This window comes from Sinohyriopsis cumingii, chromosome 13, assembly GCF_028554795.1.
Source record: "Sinohyriopsis cumingii isolate HCF-2022 chromosome 13, ASM2855479v2, whole genome shotgun sequence".
Lineage (NCBI taxonomy): Eukaryota > Metazoa > Mollusca > Bivalvia > Unionida > Unionidae > Sinohyriopsis > Sinohyriopsis cumingii.
Genome location: NC_142973.1, coordinates 36,038,517 through 36,059,128, shown reverse-complemented (window position 1 = coordinate 36,059,128; position 20,612 = coordinate 36,038,517). Strand labels below are relative to the sequence as shown.

At 35.6% G+C, this 20,612-nt stretch overlaps 1 protein-coding gene across 7 annotated transcripts in view; it reads right to left on the bottom strand.

The window, feature by feature from the left end:
* The window catches only part of LOC149785206 (uncharacterized), a 144,970-nt gene that overhangs the window by 45,100 nt on the left and 79,258 nt on the right, over nucleotides 1–20,612 (bottom strand). For 3 of the 7 annotated variants that reach the window (XM_089979009.1, XM_089979011.1, XM_089979010.1), the window contains exons 4-6: nucleotides 17,877–18,064; nucleotides 5,435–5,473; nucleotides 1,803–3,471 (exon numbers count right to left, since the gene is read on the bottom strand). In XM_089979009.1, the coding sequence (XP_089835135.1) occupies nucleotides 1,803–3,471; nucleotides 5,435–5,473; nucleotides 17,877–18,064 (1,896 nt within the window). Of the gene's footprint in view, nucleotides 1–1,802; nucleotides 3,472–5,434; nucleotides 5,474–6,061; nucleotides 6,158–17,876; nucleotides 18,065–20,612 lie in introns of those variants that run through there. The other 4 variants (XM_089979013.1, XM_089979015.1, XM_089979012.1 and 1 more) reach the window with 4 other exon arrangements.

Genomic DNA, 20,612 nt, shown 5'->3' with positions numbered 1-20,612 from the left:
AAGGTAGGGCACCTTGCAAAGGGAGATCACTGTATTAAATTTTACATAATTGTAATGAAGAGATGAATCCAGCTGTATGACCATACATTTAACAAAAAATATTATAAGCTGCCTTTAATTAACTTCAACAGTATTTAATAAGAAACTCTAGAAACTTATTTACATCTGCTCTCACTGGATATAAGAGATCTTGATTATTTCATTTATTGTATTGTGAGTAAGCAGCAGTTTACATCCCCTCTTGACTTGAACAATTCTAAAAACTCTGTAAGTGCCCTGACATCAGTCTTTTCAATATGTTGAGATTTTCCAAAAATTTGGTTAAAATCTAACTTCAATCAAAAGAGCCTCTCACTACTTTGCAATCTGCATGTAACCAGCTGAGTGACAACCCTGTTTATAACAATCCGATATACCGAATGACTTGTCAAGTTGTAAATAACACATTCATTTTATTCCAATCTGCATAAATAAAAAGCCATATTTCATCTTCAAACATTTCTTTTTGTCAAGGCTGGGATGTCACCTATAACTAACTCTTCACTGCACTCTGTACATACTGAACTCTAGATAAGAATTCAATAAATAACGTATTTTACTCTCTGCCTTGGAATTACAGTAATTACATTTTTCTAAATTCAAAAGGGTGCCATGTAAATAACGCAAAATACAAACTTACAAAACCAGACTGAGGTTTCAACATCAAGATGTTAGTCATGCCTTTTATGAATGCACCAAATGACCTGGTGACCAAGACTATAGTATAAGTCACACGGGTCATGTAGGTATTCAACACCGACTATTTCAGTAATGGGTGTCATTTTTTTATAATTTGATTCTACATACCTTTGTGGGGCAAGTATTCACTTCATTTGGATTCAAATACATCCATATTCCTTTTGAAGGTCATTATTTTGATGCCCTGATAAGTGCATATGGAGAAATCAATGTTAAAGTATGGAGATATTTTTGGACAAAATGAACCTAAAGGTGTGATCCAGAACAATCCAGATTAAATGTTGCGTGCTGTGAGGTTACAATGAAAGATACGCATATTGATAAGCATATTCGTAATACCCTCGACTGTGACGATTCCACTTGATGCACTCTTATTCTGACCCAAGTTCAGTACAGGGCCACCATTATAAAAGTCCACAGTGATATATGATTTTTGGCTGGAAGTTTCTTGGTGACACTTAATATGCAGAGCATTCAATAATTAGGATTGAATAGAATTTGGTTAAACAAAATTAGTGTAAAATTTTAAAAGAACAATTTAGATTTAATTTAAAACGAGTAAATGCGCATACATGACCTATGTGACTTGTACTATAATTCAGAACACAATTATGTGGCTCCCTTTGAATAAGTATTTGTCTACTGAAGAAGTATAATTTTAAATGTGCATAAAACAACTGCATACTTTTTACTGATCAACTGTACCATTATGAAATATGGATGAATATACTTACAAGTTTGGACTAGATATTTAAAATTAAATTGTTTTACATAATTTTAATGAATTAAGAATTTCTTTATGTGCTTTCTGTCTACAAGTTCATGCAAAAATTGCAAATAAGCCGTTTATTTAGAGCAATGCATAAACATTTAGGTATTAGCATGTGTAAATTTGCACATCCTTGCTAGACTAATAAATGTACAATTCAACATATATGTACTATAAGCAGCTGAAAGTGTATGCACACTAGATATACAGTATGCAACACAACACTCAAACTAGCAAGTGTCCACACTGCAAAGCACTGCACTGAACACAAAAACATGGTTTTAATCTTTCTCACCTGATGGAGAGTTGAAGATATCATTTGTTATTTCCTCTGCACTTGGACTATACTCAGTCTCCAGTGAGCTCACATTATCAAGAGTGAGATCTGATGGACTGATCAGACATTTCTGTGCTCCACTGCAGCTGTGGGAGTGTAATATATCCTGATCACAGCTAATGCCACAATCTTTATTGCGTCCATCAATATCTAACCTCAGACCAAGAGATTTTGCCACATATTCTAAAGAGCGAGTACCTAATGAATTTTCTGTCAGGACATTTTCCAAGCTCTCCATATCCCAGGACAAGTCAACAGGTTCAGCACCACTTACTGACTGAGAGGAAATACCCATGATGGAATTATCCGATTCGGACAAGGAAGTTGCTGGAACATCTGGGATGGATTTATGTATCTCTAGTTCATTCAAACTGCTAGACACTGGACTGAGATAGTCATCTGTAGTATATTTTGCTTTCAGTTCATCCAGTTTTGAAACAATGTCTTGAAATTCATCTTCTATGCAATGAATTTCATTCTCAAGGACATCAAATTTATCACTAGATGTACCATTCATATCAGCTGTTCCAGACACCAGGACTTCCAATTCTGGACTACTAATCCCAGATAAACTGTCCTGTCGGCTAAAAGTTAAAAAATTATCCCGTTGACTTACGCCAGAAAAACTGTCTTGTTTATCTGAGCTGAACAAATAGTGGTGAGAACTTCGGTCAGGTGTCTCACTTCTAGAAGAATTTGTAGAAACAGAGTCAAGAGGTTCTGAACGAAGTCTATCTAACTTCCTGAGAAGGACTTGATGAAACTGACTACTGTCAGACTTTTCTGATGACTGTGCAGATCGAAGAGGAGAAATGACGGCAGAGCTACTTTTAGAATCGAAAGATTCATTACTGCATACATAATCATTCATTTCTACAACTAATGCTAAACTGTCATTCCTTTTAAGTTGTGACAGAGCACCAGCAGCAGTGGTTGAGGCTGAAGTACTAGTACAAGAACCAAGCAAATCCTTAACTTGAACTGAGTAACAAGAGTCTGCTTCTCTGGAGCCAAAATCTGCAACATGATTTTCTACTGGCCGCTCATCATCTTCTGATGGGGGTGTAAGAAGAACGCTACTAGCACCAAGATCATGTTTTACATCAAGAATAGCAGGGCTTCTATTGTGCTCACCTTGTAGAGAACTTACCTCATATTCGAATCTACATACATTTTCAGTATCTTTTGTTTCTAATTTTGCATTTCTAACTGACAAAGAGTTTAGGCTAACATTGCCCTGAAGAGATTCACTCAAAGATGTGGACACTGTAACATCATGCTCAATATCAACAAAATCCTGTGACTGAAAAGTTGTCTCCTTTGTGAAACCATTTAGAGTTTTCTCCCTTTGAATAGAAACCATGCATTCTGGAACAATATTTACACATCCTGATTTAGTAAGTTCCTCTCTTTCAGTACAGGAAAATCCTTCTGAATCACTAGAAGAATTAAAATGTTTCCTCCAGCGAAGGTATGTGCCATTTGTATTCCGATTCACATCTTGAAGATGTCTGCCCTCCCTCTCTCCAAGTATAACCCCCTCTCCTCTCCTGTAGTAAGCTGTCAATTTGGGATAACGGGACTCCACATTTCCCATCTTGCTGTCAACAAATGTTACTGGAGCATCCTAAAAAAGATTAAAACAGCACTTTATACCACTTTCTTTGGATAGGAGAAAATTACAAACAAAGCAAATGAAACAAACGAAATATGATGGCAAATGTTATATTAATAACTACATGTCCTGTAAAATAACAACCTATAAATTATTCAATATACTGTTATACAACTTAATACTTTATCACTTATTCCTTTGGCTTTTCTATCCTCCACATCAGGCAAAATTTTGAGAATTCAAACATGTGTCATTTTGAATGAAAAGTAATAGTTTGCATCAAATGGTTCAATTTAGGTACCACTGGGGCTACAAGAATGCTGGGGTTAGGCTTCCATAAGCTGAATCCAAGTAGCCCTATGGGTTACTAAATTAAATCATTTTGCTCCAAACTAGTAAACACAAGGTGGCTAACACATGTGGTTTGAAATATGACCCTACATCTCAACTCTGCCAATTCCTTGCTGATTATTTTGTCACATCATCAATCTCAGCCACTACTAACATACATGTATATCAATGCAAAGAAGACATTCCGGATCTGTTACCCATCTGTGATTTAAGTACATTGCTGATCATTTAATAGCCACATTACACAAGTTTCTCTGTTGCTTTGCATCTTGTCTACTTTTATCAGGGCCACGCTTCTGGTGTGTCATGCCGATAAATATGTCACATATAATTCTGATAAGTGCTTACTGTTGGTTCAAATCCAGACAAAAACAACAACCACCAATCATAACTGGATTATAGACTTTTTGGTCTCAGATCTAAGGCAAACCGGTATGAACTGCAAACAGACAGATGAGCCTTTGCAAAAAGTAGGATAAGATGGTCATTTGGAATAAAGAGTAGTTTCCATACAAATATAATGGCTCTGTTTAGCAAAAAAAAGAAAAGAACTCCGACTTTTACCCTTCTGCTCATGCGCGAGTCAAATAGCCAATGAAAAACTATGTTTCTTACACAACTAGGCAGTATGTTATTGAAAGATGACTGGGGATTTGGGGTTTTCGAGTCTATTCAGAAATAGCTTTCAAAATGTGTTTCCTACTTGATTTTCAGGCGAAAATGACAAAAAGCTCCAGGGGTTAATGTGTTAAGTGAAATTTGCATTTTAATTCTTTCTTTTAGTACCATTTAAGCATAATCATCATAAATGCAATGTATATTTAAAGGTAAATTGTGTCAATCTACCGTATCAGATGTCTTCAAGCATTTCTCTGAGAACTTAATAAAGTGCCGACTATGTTATGATAACTGGCTTGCGGAAGTATTTGTTGTATTGCTGCATTGAATTAAAACGTGGTCTCTTCTATTATCACGTTAATTATGTCTTTTGAATCAAACAACTCTCCCAAACAGGGAAAACACATGCACATCAGTTTCTTACACTAATATTATCATAATACATAGGGTTACAACTGAGTGTGGAGCTTGGAGCTGACCTTATGTGACCTGTAACTGTCACATCATTTGTAGCAAGAGGATGTTAAAATCATATAATCACCACACCCAAAAAAAAGGCAAAAAATAAACATGTGATTTTAAAGTGATTCCCATGCTGATATTTATATTTTGAGTGTCTGGGTCTTACGGCCCAAATAATGGTACTGTATAGCTTGTTTCGACATCATTTGACATCGGAACAACAAGTAAAATTTTCAGGAATATCTCAACACACTTGGCAACACATATTGGCATTTTTCTACAAATTAAAGTTATAATGTTTAATCAGGCTTTACTTACTCTGATGCATTTTTCCTTCTAAATTCAATTTCACACAAGCAAATTGACATTTTTTTAAGTCACGTTGACCTGCATTTCACATGGCTGTAATGTGATAGAAGCTGGGAATACCGAAATCAGTTACAAGGATGATAGGAATCTTGAATGAAACGAAGCTATCTAAACATTTTCTTCGATATTAATATATTTTTATTTGTTTCGTTAAAGAAGTATAATTCAACTTTACCTGATTTCGGCATTCCTGGCTTCCATCGCATTCCACCAACTGAAATATATGCCAACGTAACTTGAAAACAGGTCCATTTCTTTTGTGAGAATTTGAATTTATTGAAGAAAAGACATCAGAGTAAGTAAAGTCTGACTAAAACAATATGACTTTAATTTGTAGAAAAGCGCCGTTATAGGCTGACAGTTGTGCGAGATATTCCTAAAAGTTTGACTTTCGTTACGATGTTAGTCGACATCAAAACACGCTACACAGCGCCGTTATTTATGCAGTAAGACCCTGACGCCCTAAACATAAATTTCAGCGTCGAGGTCTTATATGTAGGACCACGGAAGTCGGGCACAAACAAACGGGATGGTCTGACAATACTATATTATTGATAGTATTACCCGTACTTAGTGGGCTAGTTACTAACACCTTAGTCCTATAACATAAGAGGTTTCACATGATATTCTTGCATCGGTGCAACCAAAACATAACGAATATGCGATAATTACGTATTGTGTATCAACGGAGCAACCCGGCGCGAGTCACACATTTTCAGCTTACTATAACAAATGTTTTGAACATGTTCCGTGTACATATTTATATTTCTAAAAGAAATTAATGAATCCTCTAATTTAATACCAGATTTTCTTCATATCAACGCAGATATACGCGTAAAATATCGTTCTGCCTTCTTTATCACTTCTTTTATTTTCGATCATCCGCCATATTAGTTCAACTGGTATCCGCTTCCGTTTTCAGATTTTTTAAATTTCTTTTTAGCGTGCCGTATAAGGACATAGATACCCTATTCGGAAACAAGAACAAGTAAACTTCATCTGGAAAACTAATTACCGCATAATCTCGTGGTGTCAGTCATGGTGGACATAGCCACAGGAGTCTAACGTTTTATCAAATATAAATTATATTACCGATATGGTGATTTCATGTTGTTAGCGATTTTGCCGTACCCTGTGACAATACACGCTTAACGAAAACATATACCACCATGTCGGCCAATTCTGCGCAACGATACGTCATTTCTGTAAACATTGGATCACGTGCTATTTTGGTTCAAAAATCCATTTTGTATCAAGAAAGGACGATCGTACTTTAATGAAGAAAAGTGATATTCATAAAGTGTACAAAAATATCCCACATATAGACTCGAAATGCACATGAAAATGTGATTCCTAAATGGCAACATGAAGACTAGTTCGAGTTTCCTCTAACCCTTACCACCCCTTTTTTTTATATTTGGACATTTATGTTGGGCTGTTGGGTCAGAGCCAATTCCCTATCGAAAAGGTGGAATTCGCCGATACCATTTGGTGTCGGCATAGGGTAGCCGCTTACTAGCCGTCTTAGCAAACTAAAACGACCGTTCATCGAGATATACCTGCATGAAATCGATAGGAATACGATTTATTTTCTCAAAAATAGCGAATATATCATAGGTCCAATAATCACATGATATCAACAATATGACATTTCGAAAGTTGTTGCACAAAGAATTCGAAAATATTAATTAAAAGTCACGTAATACTTGTACATAAATATAATGTACACTTAATTCCCAACATATTTATTCTGAGAACAATTAGAAATCTGTCGATATCACAGCAAGGTGGAGAAAACCAGATTCATCAAGTTCTAAGAACGTGTCTGCAATGTATTTTGTTAGTATAACGCGACAACCGCAGTGACCTGTGCTCTCCGCTTATTGAATATATTTTTTTCCAAGTTGCTGCAACATTTACAGATTTCTGGTCGTTATTTTCACAATAAATATTTTTAGAAGTTCATGTTCTTTCATTTTTCTGTAAATAGTACGTGACTTTCATTTATATGTTCGATTTTTTTTCCTGCAGCAACATTCGATAAAACTATTATGTACACTAACTTGATCAGTCAATTCACCGGTTCAAAATTCAAACCTTTTATGACCTAACAGAGACCAAACTTTTCATTTGTCGCTCAAACATATTAGTTTTTAAAAAATTTGTAGGGCATCTACAACGTATACTATGTACTAGAATTTTTAAGATTGTTAGGACGTAGGAAAATTTTACAACTTGTTTTGATTTGACCCAATTGCACAGGTGGCTAACACATTATTGGCATTTTTTATTGTCCATTAGTACAACTAGACTAAATTTGACTAAGTACGGGCTGGGGTTCTTGGGAGTGCACGACATCCATGGCTGGCTTGCCGAGTTACTTGCCCTACTGCCTCTCTCAGACACCGTATAACGGCGGAGATGTGGAACAATTTCCACCCGCCTAAAGCTAGGTGTCCCGATGTGACGTCATCGTTACGACCAATCGCAACGGTCGTTACATACTACTTGGGTCGACACCTAGTACAGAAAATACGGACTGAAATCAACTCATTGTTAACATGTGTGTGTGTTGGGCCCATTCCCCCTCATGAAAGCCCTTCATTCAGGTCGTTAGAGACATATAGTCCTACGACCTGACGGCTCAATTAGAAGTGCTCCTTGAGTACATAAACGCCTGGGGGATGTGGCACTAATTCCTTACCCCAGGAACATTTAAAATCCCGCTGTGCGGGAATGAACCCGACGCACATGCCCTTCTGGGCGCACGCGACGTAAATCCAATCAATCAATCAATCAAAGCAACATTAGAAATGATTTATTGTTGATATCACGTGACTATTTGAACTCTGCTGTCATTGACATGTAGGTCGTGAGAGTTGTGTAGTCATTGACTCGGAATGCAAATGGTGAGTTCCAGGTCAAATTCTGTCAGCGGATTAAAGATATAACAAATGCTCTACTCGCAATATCTGAGAAAATAAATCATATTCCTATCGATTTCATGCAGGTATATATAGGTGAAAGTTCATTAAAGTTTGCTAGGCCGGCTAGTAAGCGGCTACCCCATGCCGACACCAAATGGCGTCGGCGAATTCCAATTTTTCGATAGATAATTTGACTGTGTGTGTGTGTGATTTGGTTTTTTAACGTAGCTTTTAAAAAAAATCAGTCATATCACTACGATGTCTGCAGTGTGATAGTGATGTTTAGCACTGGGGCATCATGCCGCAGACACGTAGTATGATCTCCCACCCAGTCACATTATCCTGACACCAGGCCGACCAGTCCTAACACTAACCTCTTAATGCTGAGCGCCAAGCTGTTAGTACCATTTTTGTAAGTCTTTGGTATGACTCGGCCGGGGATCGAACCCACGACCTCCCGCATCCGAGGCGGACACTCTAACCACTAGGCCACCGGAGCGGTCCGAACTGACCCAACATAAACGTCCAGATATGAAAAATGCGCTGGCAAGGGTCAGAGGAATCTTGGACTTACATGAATACCCACTCCATGACCTTCTTGAACCTGTAACCCATAAAATACGATTTACTATGCATCTTTTAGAATCATACAAATAAATAAATCACATAAAAAATGGAAATGTGTACCTTAAAACAATACTGCATTTTAATCCAAGTTTCCAATTTTGCAAGAAGTTGTCCCACACGTACAAAACCGTCTGATACCCAACTTGTCAACTTGCCGCTAGAACACAAATTCCCCGGCGTATAGTCTGTTTCAAAATTCTGTAGTAATTTTTCCCCATCAAGACGTTGCAAACACATTGCATCCTATTCATTGCTGTGGTTTTTCCCCCACATAATAACTTATTTTTTTAAATATAAAATTTTGAACTTTACAAACTTTTTTACAAGATTGGTTTAGTTTGCTTGATATATCTTGCCATTTATTGGCATTTTTACGTTGAATTTTGTAGAAATATAAACCTGACTTAATTACTTGAATGAACTGCTGACAGAAACAGTCCAAAACAGTATATTTTATTTCTATAGCCTGATGGATAAACATTACATCTTTTCAAAGCTGTGCGCAGAATAGGCCGACATATCGCGAGTCAGGAAAACACGGGGGTGGTACCCCCCCGTGTCCAAATTAATATTATTTTGAACAGAATATTCTGATGACATTTGCATCGTTTCAAATGGTAAGCATTGCAGTATTTTTTTTTTTTTTTTTTATCAATCGGGTGAATTCGGTATGCGGTTTACTTCAATATTGGTGACAGAAACTTTAGGTGCGCAAAAATGCCCAACAGCATTGTATATGCTATAATTATGAGCAACAGTCCACAGAAATTTTGCTGTCCCCATGTATCTCACGAAATAATCTCAAGATTCATCTGCATAATCATGTTTTCCGAATCAATTTCTAGCAGCATTTTAAGGATTGGGTACATTCTTGTGATTAATGTAATTTTATTTTTTTACAAGGGTATGGTACTGGAAAATGATTAGACGCATCAAATACAGTACTGTGTAATTTAACAGACTATTTTTTCGTATGGTTTCACATTCATCTTCACAGATGCTGAGGTCTCGCTAGGATTTTAACACTAGGAGCCCAGGACTCCCATTTTGGTAAAAATAGGAGTCCCACCATCAGAAGTTGCAGTCCCTTCTTTCCTACAGAATCAACACAGACGCGAGTGCATCTATTTTTAGATGGAAAGGTTTTCGTAATGTAATCACTCACTATAATATAGCTTCATTACAACAGTCCATTGACAGGATCGCAAATTTATGGTTTATTTATTTGTATACGTACTTGTAGTAATTTTAGGCAAATAAATAGTATCTGATTTGCTGTTTTTTTCCCGTATTTTCGTAAATACGTTTCAAGTCAGAAAACAGCTTAGACCTTAAAGCGCATCTCGCGAATTCCACAACATTGCATTGTCCCATACGTTTCTGACCTACATAATTTGCATGTTAAAGTTAAATCTTTAATAAAATAATACCTAGGCTTTGGTTTCAATGATTTGTATATTTTTCTGAATACATTTGCCCGATGATTTAAGAAAAGAGACAATCTAATAAATTGGTACATCCCAGACTTAGCGAAGTCCGCCATTATTTCCCGTTAGGCCTACTGGTTCACTTAAGTTTCAAACTAATTTTATGACGAAACAGTGTATAATTGGCAGTTAATATATATCCAGATCACCGATTCTGATCTTAAAACACAAGTTTGTATGTTTTATCATCAAAGGATAGCATGCAGGAAATTGATAATTACTACTTTACTCGGAAAAGGGTTAATGGTCAATCAGCTATCAAAACATATTGCTCGTGAATGGGCAAGAGTTTTGTTTGTCAACGTAATTGATATAAAAACTAGGCCTAGCTACTGATGCCTTGATGAATACATTTCGCTACAACACTAGAACTAACCAGGCTGAGGCGAGATGCATTTTAAAATAATATGGTATGGTCAGTCAATGTACCTCTTAAATAATCACAGGGCTAAGTCGTTTTCACTTTCCTAACAGAAGAAGGCAAAGTTTACATTGTTAGGCGACTTGTCACCCACTTACGAATGGCATTTTGTCTAAGTCTCAACATGTCTTGATTCTGAGGTCACGTGCACTGCTTATTCCGCTACATTCGGAAATGAACACAATAACGGAAGCTAAAGTTGTTTACTTGATGTACTTTTATAAATGACCACATGTACATTTCTGGGTCTTTCTGCCTCTGAATTAAATCACTGTAAATATCTACAATTTTTCATCCGACCGCCAGTCAAAGCCTTTGAACTTGCCGCCCAGCTATTACATCATGTTCTTTTTTATGTACTCTTATAAAATGGCAACATATATGTACAGTGCAACCCCGCTATAACGCGAATTTGGATATAACGCGATCGTGGCGTGGCTCCCGAAATTTCGTATATTCATTCGTACATGAAAAAATATTTTCGTTCAAAGTACATGAAATAGTGAATAACAAATTTATTATCATTATGGGGAAGAGATCGCGTATGAATAAGAATTTAATATGATCGTGGCGTGGTTCCTGAAATTTTAAATGTATGTGTATATTTCTCTTACCGGGACAAAAAAAAAAAATTAAGTACGAGAAATAGTATATAAAACGTTTATTATCATTTTGGGGAAGAGTTCGCGTATGAATTTTAATATAATACGATCGTGGAGTAGCTTCTAAAATTTAAAAATATCACCAGGTTCTTGAAGTGTTATGCCAAAATAAACATTATCGGACATGTTACCAGTAAATAATGTCCGCTTTATTAGCTGGAAATTGAAATGGTATGAAATTGTACATGCGTTCAGCTTAATTTTTTTTATATAATAAAAGTGTCTCGTAATCATTGCAGGTCTACTGCACTTAGTTTTCGTTTTACATGTGTATGAGGTTTACTTATGAACTCGCTATAAATTTCCTATTTTTTTATAAAAATATTTTACCGTTGGTAACGCAAGTTCACAAACGCAATTAGGTCTCTGCACTTTGCGCAAAAAAAATATTATCATTTTGGGGGAGAGATCGTGTATGAATTCGAGTATAATGCGATATATAATACGATCGTGGCGTGGTTCCTGAAAATTTTAAATACACGTACGTGTATTTTTCTCGTACCCGGAAAAATACTTTTTAAAAGTACGAGAAATGGTGTGTAAAACGTTTATTATCATTTTCGAGAAGAGTTCGAGTATGAATTCGAATATAAATACGATCGTGGCTGGGCTTCTGAAATTTAACAATTTCACCAGGTTCTTGAAGTGTTATACCAAAATAAACATTATCGGAAATGTTACTTGTTACTAATCCATGAGTAAAGCCAGTAAGTCGTCTTCGTAATTGTCTTCAATAAATTCTGTATACCATCGTTGTTCAAACAATAGCCGACATGTGTTTCTTTAACTGCATACACAAACAAGCAGCAGACAATGCAGTGGTTGATAACAGATTCTTACAATTTAATAAACATCAAAAAACGAAAGCCGCCAACAAGTTTGCTGGGCTTTGCGGTGTTATTAGACGTAATCAGTTGACCAGTAAATAATGTCCGCTTTATTAGCTGGAAATTGAAAGGGTATGAAATTGTACATGTGTTCAGCTTGAAATTTTTTTTAAAAGTGACTCGTGACCATTGCAGGCCTGCTGCACTTAGTTCTCGGGTTTTACATAGGTATAGTGTTTGTTTATGAACTCGTTATTAATTTCCTATTTTTTTATAAAAATATTTTACCGTTATGGAAAAGCAAGTTCACAAACGCAAATCGTTCTCTGCACTTTGCGCCATGATTAGTATAGTAGTTTTCACATGTTTCTTTCGATATTCACAAAATCTGAAGTAAAAGTTATATGCACGCTGAAAGCATGTGTTGATTTGTAAATTATTCTTATTGTAGTCGTTCAAACGAATAGGCGTACAAGCTTTAATTATTGGAAATTTGCATGGTTATTGTACACGGAAACGCATATGAGAAAATTTTAGCAGTATGAAATTTGTACAGACACCGTTCATAGACCCTGGAACGTAATGAACCGTACACGTGCTTCGTCTGTCTTAACCTAATTTTGCTGGTCATTTTTCATACTGAATTCAGACACATTATGATGTGTGACAAAATTACTGAATAGTTGAAATATGTATGCAATTTTTGCAATGGAATTACATATTTTATGGATTAATTTCAAGCCCCGACGGTACGATATTAGACCGTGTTAATACTCTGTTCATGCTATATATTATACGTTGAATTCAGATACAATGATCAGGGCAAAAAATATTGAATATTGTAAATCTGTGCAATTTTTCAATGGAATTACATCCATTATTGATGAACTGAATGCCACGACGGCACGATAGTAAACGAAGTTGATACCCTATTCATCATATACCGTAGACATGAATACACGTATATGTGCCAATGAGTTCTTCTCTCAAAAAAGTAAAATACTGTAAAACCCCGCATTAACGCGACCCCGATATTAACGCGATCGATTTTTGTGGACCCCAATTATCGCGTTATGCCGCGGTTCCAATGTACATCAAGGGGTCTTTCAGTCACTGAATTCTGTCATTGTAAATATCAGCACAGCTAATCGATCAGCACATTTTCCCACAAAGCAGGTGGCTGAAGCAAGACTGGCAAGTCTTTGAATTTTTCCGCACACCTATTACATGCGTATGGAGGACTCCCTCCTCAGTGATTTTCTGCGTCCCAGATAAAAAAATTGGCGTCCAAATACGCGTAATTAAGCGTTTCCGAGATCTCTGTCAGATGCTTTTACATACTGGAAGAGCAGATGAGACATAATACAAAAAATGTGCATTTCATTTTCAATCTCACTGATGATCAAATGGTCTTGTGCCTGAATAATTTACCATAGTAAAGCAAACAAAATCAGTTACTGTGATTATTTTATCAATTAAGAAACCGCTTTTCCATCTATCTGCTCATTATTCTCTTTAAACGGCATATGGAGATATGTATCATATGATAAATGTCATAGTTTACAACTATATTGGATCAGAAAAATAATAAAATTGATAGTCACTGCCAGTGCCTTTCAAAACAATAGTTTATTCATCAGGAATATTCACTGACGATACGAATACACTTTCATGTGAGATAATGCTGAACAGCAACATATTTAATAAGTCAATGGTAAACAACACAAGAATGCAAAATTTACATGTGCAGGGCTAACTGGTACAAGCAGATAACAGTAATTGGTTAATTGTATTAAATGCAATTGATTTAATAATCTATGGTGTATGTTGTAACAATCTTTTTATGACATTTCAAAAATAAAGCAAAACAGATTAAACATTAACAAACAAGTGTGCTTTAGATGTCTGCATGGATGTGAGAGCACTATTTATCATTTATGTATTTTTTAGTAAAGAAAAAGGCATATCTGTAAAGAAAAAATTACATCTTACTGAAAAGTTAAATTTCTTACAAACTCTTAATGTGTTGTATTCACTTAATGTCTGCACCAGATACTGTGTAAACGTTTAATTACTGTAATCAAATCATATCTTGAACACACACACACACATATTCAATTGGTAGTGAAACCCAAGAAAGTATCCCATTAACCTAACCCTTTTGTATTACTCTCCTCATTTAGTTTCCACCAGCACACAGTCATCATTTATCCAGTGGGCTAAGTGGTTAAAGCATCCACCTCGAAAATAGGACGTCGCGGGTTCAAACTCCATTTGAGTCAAACCAAAGACAAATAAAAATGTCAGGATAAAGTGACTGGGTGGGACAGCATGCTACATGTCTGCTGCATGATGCCCCAGTGCTAGATATTACTAAACTGCCACAATGCAGACAGTGTAGCAATATGACTGAAAAATTGTTAAAGCTACATTAAAAATCCAAATCACACACACACACACACCTCATTTGTACTTGGAGAGAGTTCAGTGCTAAGTGGTATGATTAAAATTTTGTCAGCTAGCTTCTACTCATAAATTTTAAGGCCATGCTCAGCTAGTTTTCATCAGCTTACATTTACTTAATAATCTTTGTTTGCTCCATTATTTTCCCTCATCCGAATATAAGTTATGTGTCATATACAGTAATAGAAAGAAAAACACCTGTATCATAAAGGGAGATGCACAACAACCTATTGTCTACCACGCTTTGCTCATTAATGTGCCAGTTATTTCAGATGCTTATTTTTCTTGCTTAAGATCTAGTAGAATCAATATGTATTTGTTGTGACTGGTAGTTCATGTGGGCTGGAATTTATTTATTCAAATTATTCTATTCAAGTGATTATTTTCTTAGACATAAATACTTCTCAAAGATTCTAGAAAGTTGACCCTCATCCGGGAATCTGTTTTGCGGTTCAAGTTACTGTATAATATTTGTTTATAGAGATATTTCTCGGTTGGGGCTTTTTCTTTACACTGGAAAGTGTGTTTGTGACCACTTTGGGAATTACATTTGAATTTTTATTCAAATTATTTGGATTCTAAAAATCAGTCTATTGTTCTCTGCCATGTTGACTAATGCTTTCAGAGACGGAGATGTTGGAGTCGGCATCGTACAGATGGAGAACTGTTCAAGCCCAGGAGGCTTCAAGCGAAAACCAAGGTTATGACAGACGTATATGCCTCATAAGTATATGTCTAAGCTGCTGTTCCTAATGACACTAAATGAACAGTACTCAATCCAGACTTGACTATTTCCTGTTCCTAATGACACTACATGAACAGTACTCAATCCAGACTTGACTATTTCCTGTTTCTAATGACACTAAATGAATAGTACTCAATCCAGACTTCACAAAGTGAAGCATGAGGTTGACTTGTTCAAGAATGAATCCCTAATAATGTTGGATGAGGAGCCTTTGAAGTGTTGGAAAGCTCAGCAGTATTAGTTTCCACTCCTTGCACATGTAACCAGCAAAAGGCTATGCATTCCTGCAACTTGTGTGCTGTCAGAGAGTCTTTATTACAGCAGGAGGCATTTATATAACACAGTATTGATTCTTTAATAGGTCACCGGAGAAGGAAAAGAAGTGTCCTCCCTTTATTATTATATAGTACATGTACGAAAGGTAAATTATAAGCAACCATAGAAGTGCCTGTGCTAAGGACTCAATAACCCAAGAATCTCATAAAACTGGTGTTTATCTGTGATACTTCACATCTGACTAGTATAATTCTTTTCTAACTTACATCAAAATGATTTTAATAAGGGCTGGGCACCACAACAAATTTTGTACCACAGTATTTCTGCACATACATGATATGTACCACAGTAAACACAATAATATTAGTTAGGGATGAGCAATTTAATGCTCTGCAGAAGGGGCATAACATGTTTTATTTTAAATTTGAATGTCAGTAGCTGAAAAAATATTTGCTTTGATTTATAGCAAAATAATATATCTATTATATTATTTAAAAAAATTAATTATCTTCTGATAAATGAAACAAATTGTTCACAAAAAAACTGCAACCTCACCCCCACCCAAAAGTTCAAAGGTTAATAGTATATTAGCTTACAGCATATGAATTTAAACTACAAATGACACCCTATGAAAGATATAGTACAGACTGGTATTAGAGGTCTTGCTGAAAAAAAAATATGAAGTGTTGACAATGAAGACCAGCTACTCTATTGAAATAATAGGCAGGGAAACTCTGAGTGCTGTGCCAACACCCAGGCAAGATATTTTCCAGAGAGGGACAGTAAGCATAACATTTAGTGGACTTGAAAAATTAAGTAAAATTCAAACAGAGAACAACTGCTTTCCAAAAATTCTGAGGATGATTCTCATTCTTACAAAGCAATATATGTACTTAACATAAACATATGCCATTAAAACAAAATTATTACATTTTAATTTGGGGGCCCTGAGTGGCTGAGTGGTTTAAAGTGCTCTCTGTCACGGATCACTGCCACCTCACCTCTGTCTGCATAGGTTCAAGTCTCGGGCTCTGCCAATGTGGATGTGTGAGAAAGCTTGACGGTAGCTTCTCGTAGGTCGGTGGTTCTTTCCAGGATTTTCCCGGGCTCTTCCTCGACCATTAATACTGGCTGCCATGTATAGCCTATCCTGTGCTGAAAAATGGCGTTAAACCCTATAACAACAACAACATTTTAATTTGTAAATTTTGAATTTTTTCCAAAAGCTACATTTGGCCCGAATATCTTTCACAACATCCCATTTGGCCACCAAATTATTTTGTCATGAAAAATAAAAACATGGTCTTAATATCATTAAATTTTTTAACAAAGTTACTTGAGAATGTCCATACTGATGGAAACTACTTACAGTAACCACCAATAGAGTGACAAAGTATTATGGTATGTACAACCGGGGGAAAAACATACTGCAAGAGACTGGCTATACCGTTCACTTCTAAATCTGTCACACTTAGCGAACAAAATTGTGTGGTGAGAGTTTTCTAAATTTCTAATTACTCTTCTCTGCATATCATCACCCCAAAATGAGCCCCAGCACTTGCTTGCAAAGTAGCCAATCAGCAATGTTTAAGTTAACATGTGCTTTCAAAACTGAAGCGCAAAGTTTAACAAATGCTGTAGACTTGGCACAAAAATATATTAGCTTCTCACTTTGAGTATCATTTTTATATCGGTCTACAGTACTGGTTATGCAACTATGATTCAGCCTGTCCTCATAAAAAAAAAATAATCAATAACCTAACTATCAAAGGACCCTGTTAAATATATTGTCAGAGAAAAATTTAATTTATTTCTAAATACAGGAGGGATTTAATGAAAAATGATGGTTAGGGCTAGAAAATAATAAACGTTCAGTTCATTTATCAATATGATTGTTAAGAAGCATGAATCCCACAGCTATACATCCTAGAATAAACCATGCTTATATGATAAACTAAAGCCTACTTTTTAAATTAATGCAAATTCAATTTTTACATCATATAATAATATCACTAGCGACTTTGATTTTGATTTACGCAAGATATTTTCAACCCCTGCCCTAAATTATATTCACCTCTGACCTGACTTGGTGATTATTTCTTTTCTGGCATTAGTAAATCCTTTAATCAACTGAAATCAAAAGTAACTGTATATTATATCTGTATATGAAAGTCAAACTTACAATCTGAATATAAAAGTCATCACCATCCAAGCTTACTTCCTCTTCCTCCTCGCTTTCCTGGTCCGTGTTGCATGGGCACTGGCTTTTGTCCCCATCCCTTGAGAAAATCTTGTGGTAAAGACGATACAAGAGATAGGATCCAAGACCAAAACCAATGCCCAAGACACATATAACACCAACTGCCTTCACTGAAACAAAAAAGTTGAGTTTTTAATCAAACAAGACTAACACTAGTTTTATTAATTGCAAAGTACAATTCAATTTCAATAAAAAAATTCATGATGTAATTGTCTTGACTTCAAGAATCTTTCATGAGTGTTGTGTTTTGGTAAAACGGATAATACCTCCTTTTCTTCCTGCCGACTCTGACATCAGTGGTGACTACAATCAAGCAAGGGTTTAGAGGAACTCTATGTCTTAACTGCAGACAGGAGTACATACTATTTCATATTACTTATAAAAAGTAAACAAAATATCTTCATTATTGCAACTGACATCTACAGACTTTATGTGTCACTAACAGTAAAGACAAAAGCATGCCTAAAACTTGCACTTTCCATGTGTGGATCGCATTCCAAATTAATTACCATACTAAACTAGGCGGTCCCAGACTGTGGATCATGCTGCTAAATACAGACTAAAACCTAGGGGTCCCAGACTATGTATTGCATCCCCAAATGCAGACTACAACTTGAGGGTACCAGGCTGGAAATTACATCCCCAAATACAAACTAAACCCGAGGGTCACAGACTATGGATTACATATCCAAATACTGACTAAATTATGGAACTTTTAGCTAGTTTTCACTCATGTGAATTGATTCGCATATCCGGTTCTCCAAAATTGACATTTTTTATTTGAAAAGTTGTACAGTGGTTGCAATGAGACTCGTACTCATAAGTATAAAATGAAAATTTCATGACGCTGAAAAATATCAAAGTTATAATGGGCTGCTGTTGTTGTTGTAGGGTTGAATGCCATTTTTCAGCACACGATATGGCTATACATGGCGGCCAGTATTAATGGTGGAGGAAGAACCCGGGAAAACCTCGGAAAGAACCACCAACCCACGAGAAGCTACTGGCAAGCTTTCTCACATACCCACATTAGCCGAATCTGAGACTCGAACCCACGCAAACAGAGGTGAGATGGCAGTGATCCGTAACGGAGAGCGCTTTAGACCACTCGTCCACTCGGGACTGCATTTGTGTATTTATTGTTATACAGTAAATTCTTTCCATTTGTCATATGCATTTGAACAAAACCTTGTTTAGTTACATAATTATGAAATAATTCACACCTAGCTGGTGATGAAATTGATCAAATCAAATCATCCAACTCATCAAATTAAAGCAGTTAACAGACCATTAGAATCTCTGTTATGCAACAGTTTAATTCTCATATATTACCCTGAGGCAATCAGCCATTGTAAAAGATCATTACCTTGAGCAGATTTAATTATTCAGTAAAACATTACAGACATGCATCATGCCTACACAACCAGATGAAAACTATACTGCTTCATTATGAGTAATTAACATATTTACAAATGTTTAATGTGCACTTTGACAACTGTGAGTAACACTGACTTTAACCTTGACTACAAGAACAGACTTAAAGTCTTAATAATTTTTACATCATTCCTTAATTACTGTCAGCATGTTTCTTTGTTTTGTAATTTAATTGTATTTGTTTTTATAATCTTGTTATATATGATTTTATGTGTTATTTAATATTATAAAGCACTCGGAGCTTCTAAAGATTGGGTGCTGTATTATTAAGTCCACATTATTATTAGTATTATTAAATCTGATGTCGTAGAAGCAGGATCTCTATACACACCCATTTACCTGACTATTCTTCAATAAAATATGGACATTTAATGTGTATTTCTATTTCCATATGGCACACCTTGATTGGAACTACAGTATTAAAAAGTTTTCACAGATGCTTTCAAGATTGTTAGATGCACTACTGATAAATCAAGTATTTTAAGTTCTGCTCAGAATAGCTAAAGGGAAAAGTTGTAACTGAGCTGGTATAGTGTCAGCCATAATTTAAGTTGTAGGTTCAGTATTTTCCTCGTATGATCAGGATAATGCCGAAATGCCCTTTATGTAAAACAGCAAAATTCACTAAACTACATACGATTGCCCAATGTGATAAAACTAAACATAATAGGATAATGATAATAATGGAAATTTGCAAAAAATATAACTATAACAAAAATAACATTTTATTCATAGATGTAGACTACGAAAACAAAATCGTTCTTAAAATTATAGACTATATAGTAACTACGATGACATCCTGTGGACAGGTGATAAAGATTTTTAAATAAGATACGTGGTACAAATAAGGATATTAACCACATTACGAACACAATACGTTTTACGACGAACAGATACTTACCGTCAGGCTGATGTAACGCAATTTATATTGGAATTGTGGGAGAGAGGGGGAGGGAGGAATCGGTATTACCGACCGAAGGGTCGAGTAGCGCAATTGCGAGCCAATGCCATACCCATATCCTCACCTCTCAACCCACAACAGCCATAATTCAAAGACAATTTGTAAATCATATTTCCAATATTTAAAAGAAAAACATATAACCTTTTAAAAAAAAGAGAAAAAGAAAGAAATAATTCTTTAATTTAATGTTTTTGTAATTGTATTATTAGTATTTCTTTATTTAAATTTTGTTTAAATTTTATTTTATTTTTTTAAAATTTTTT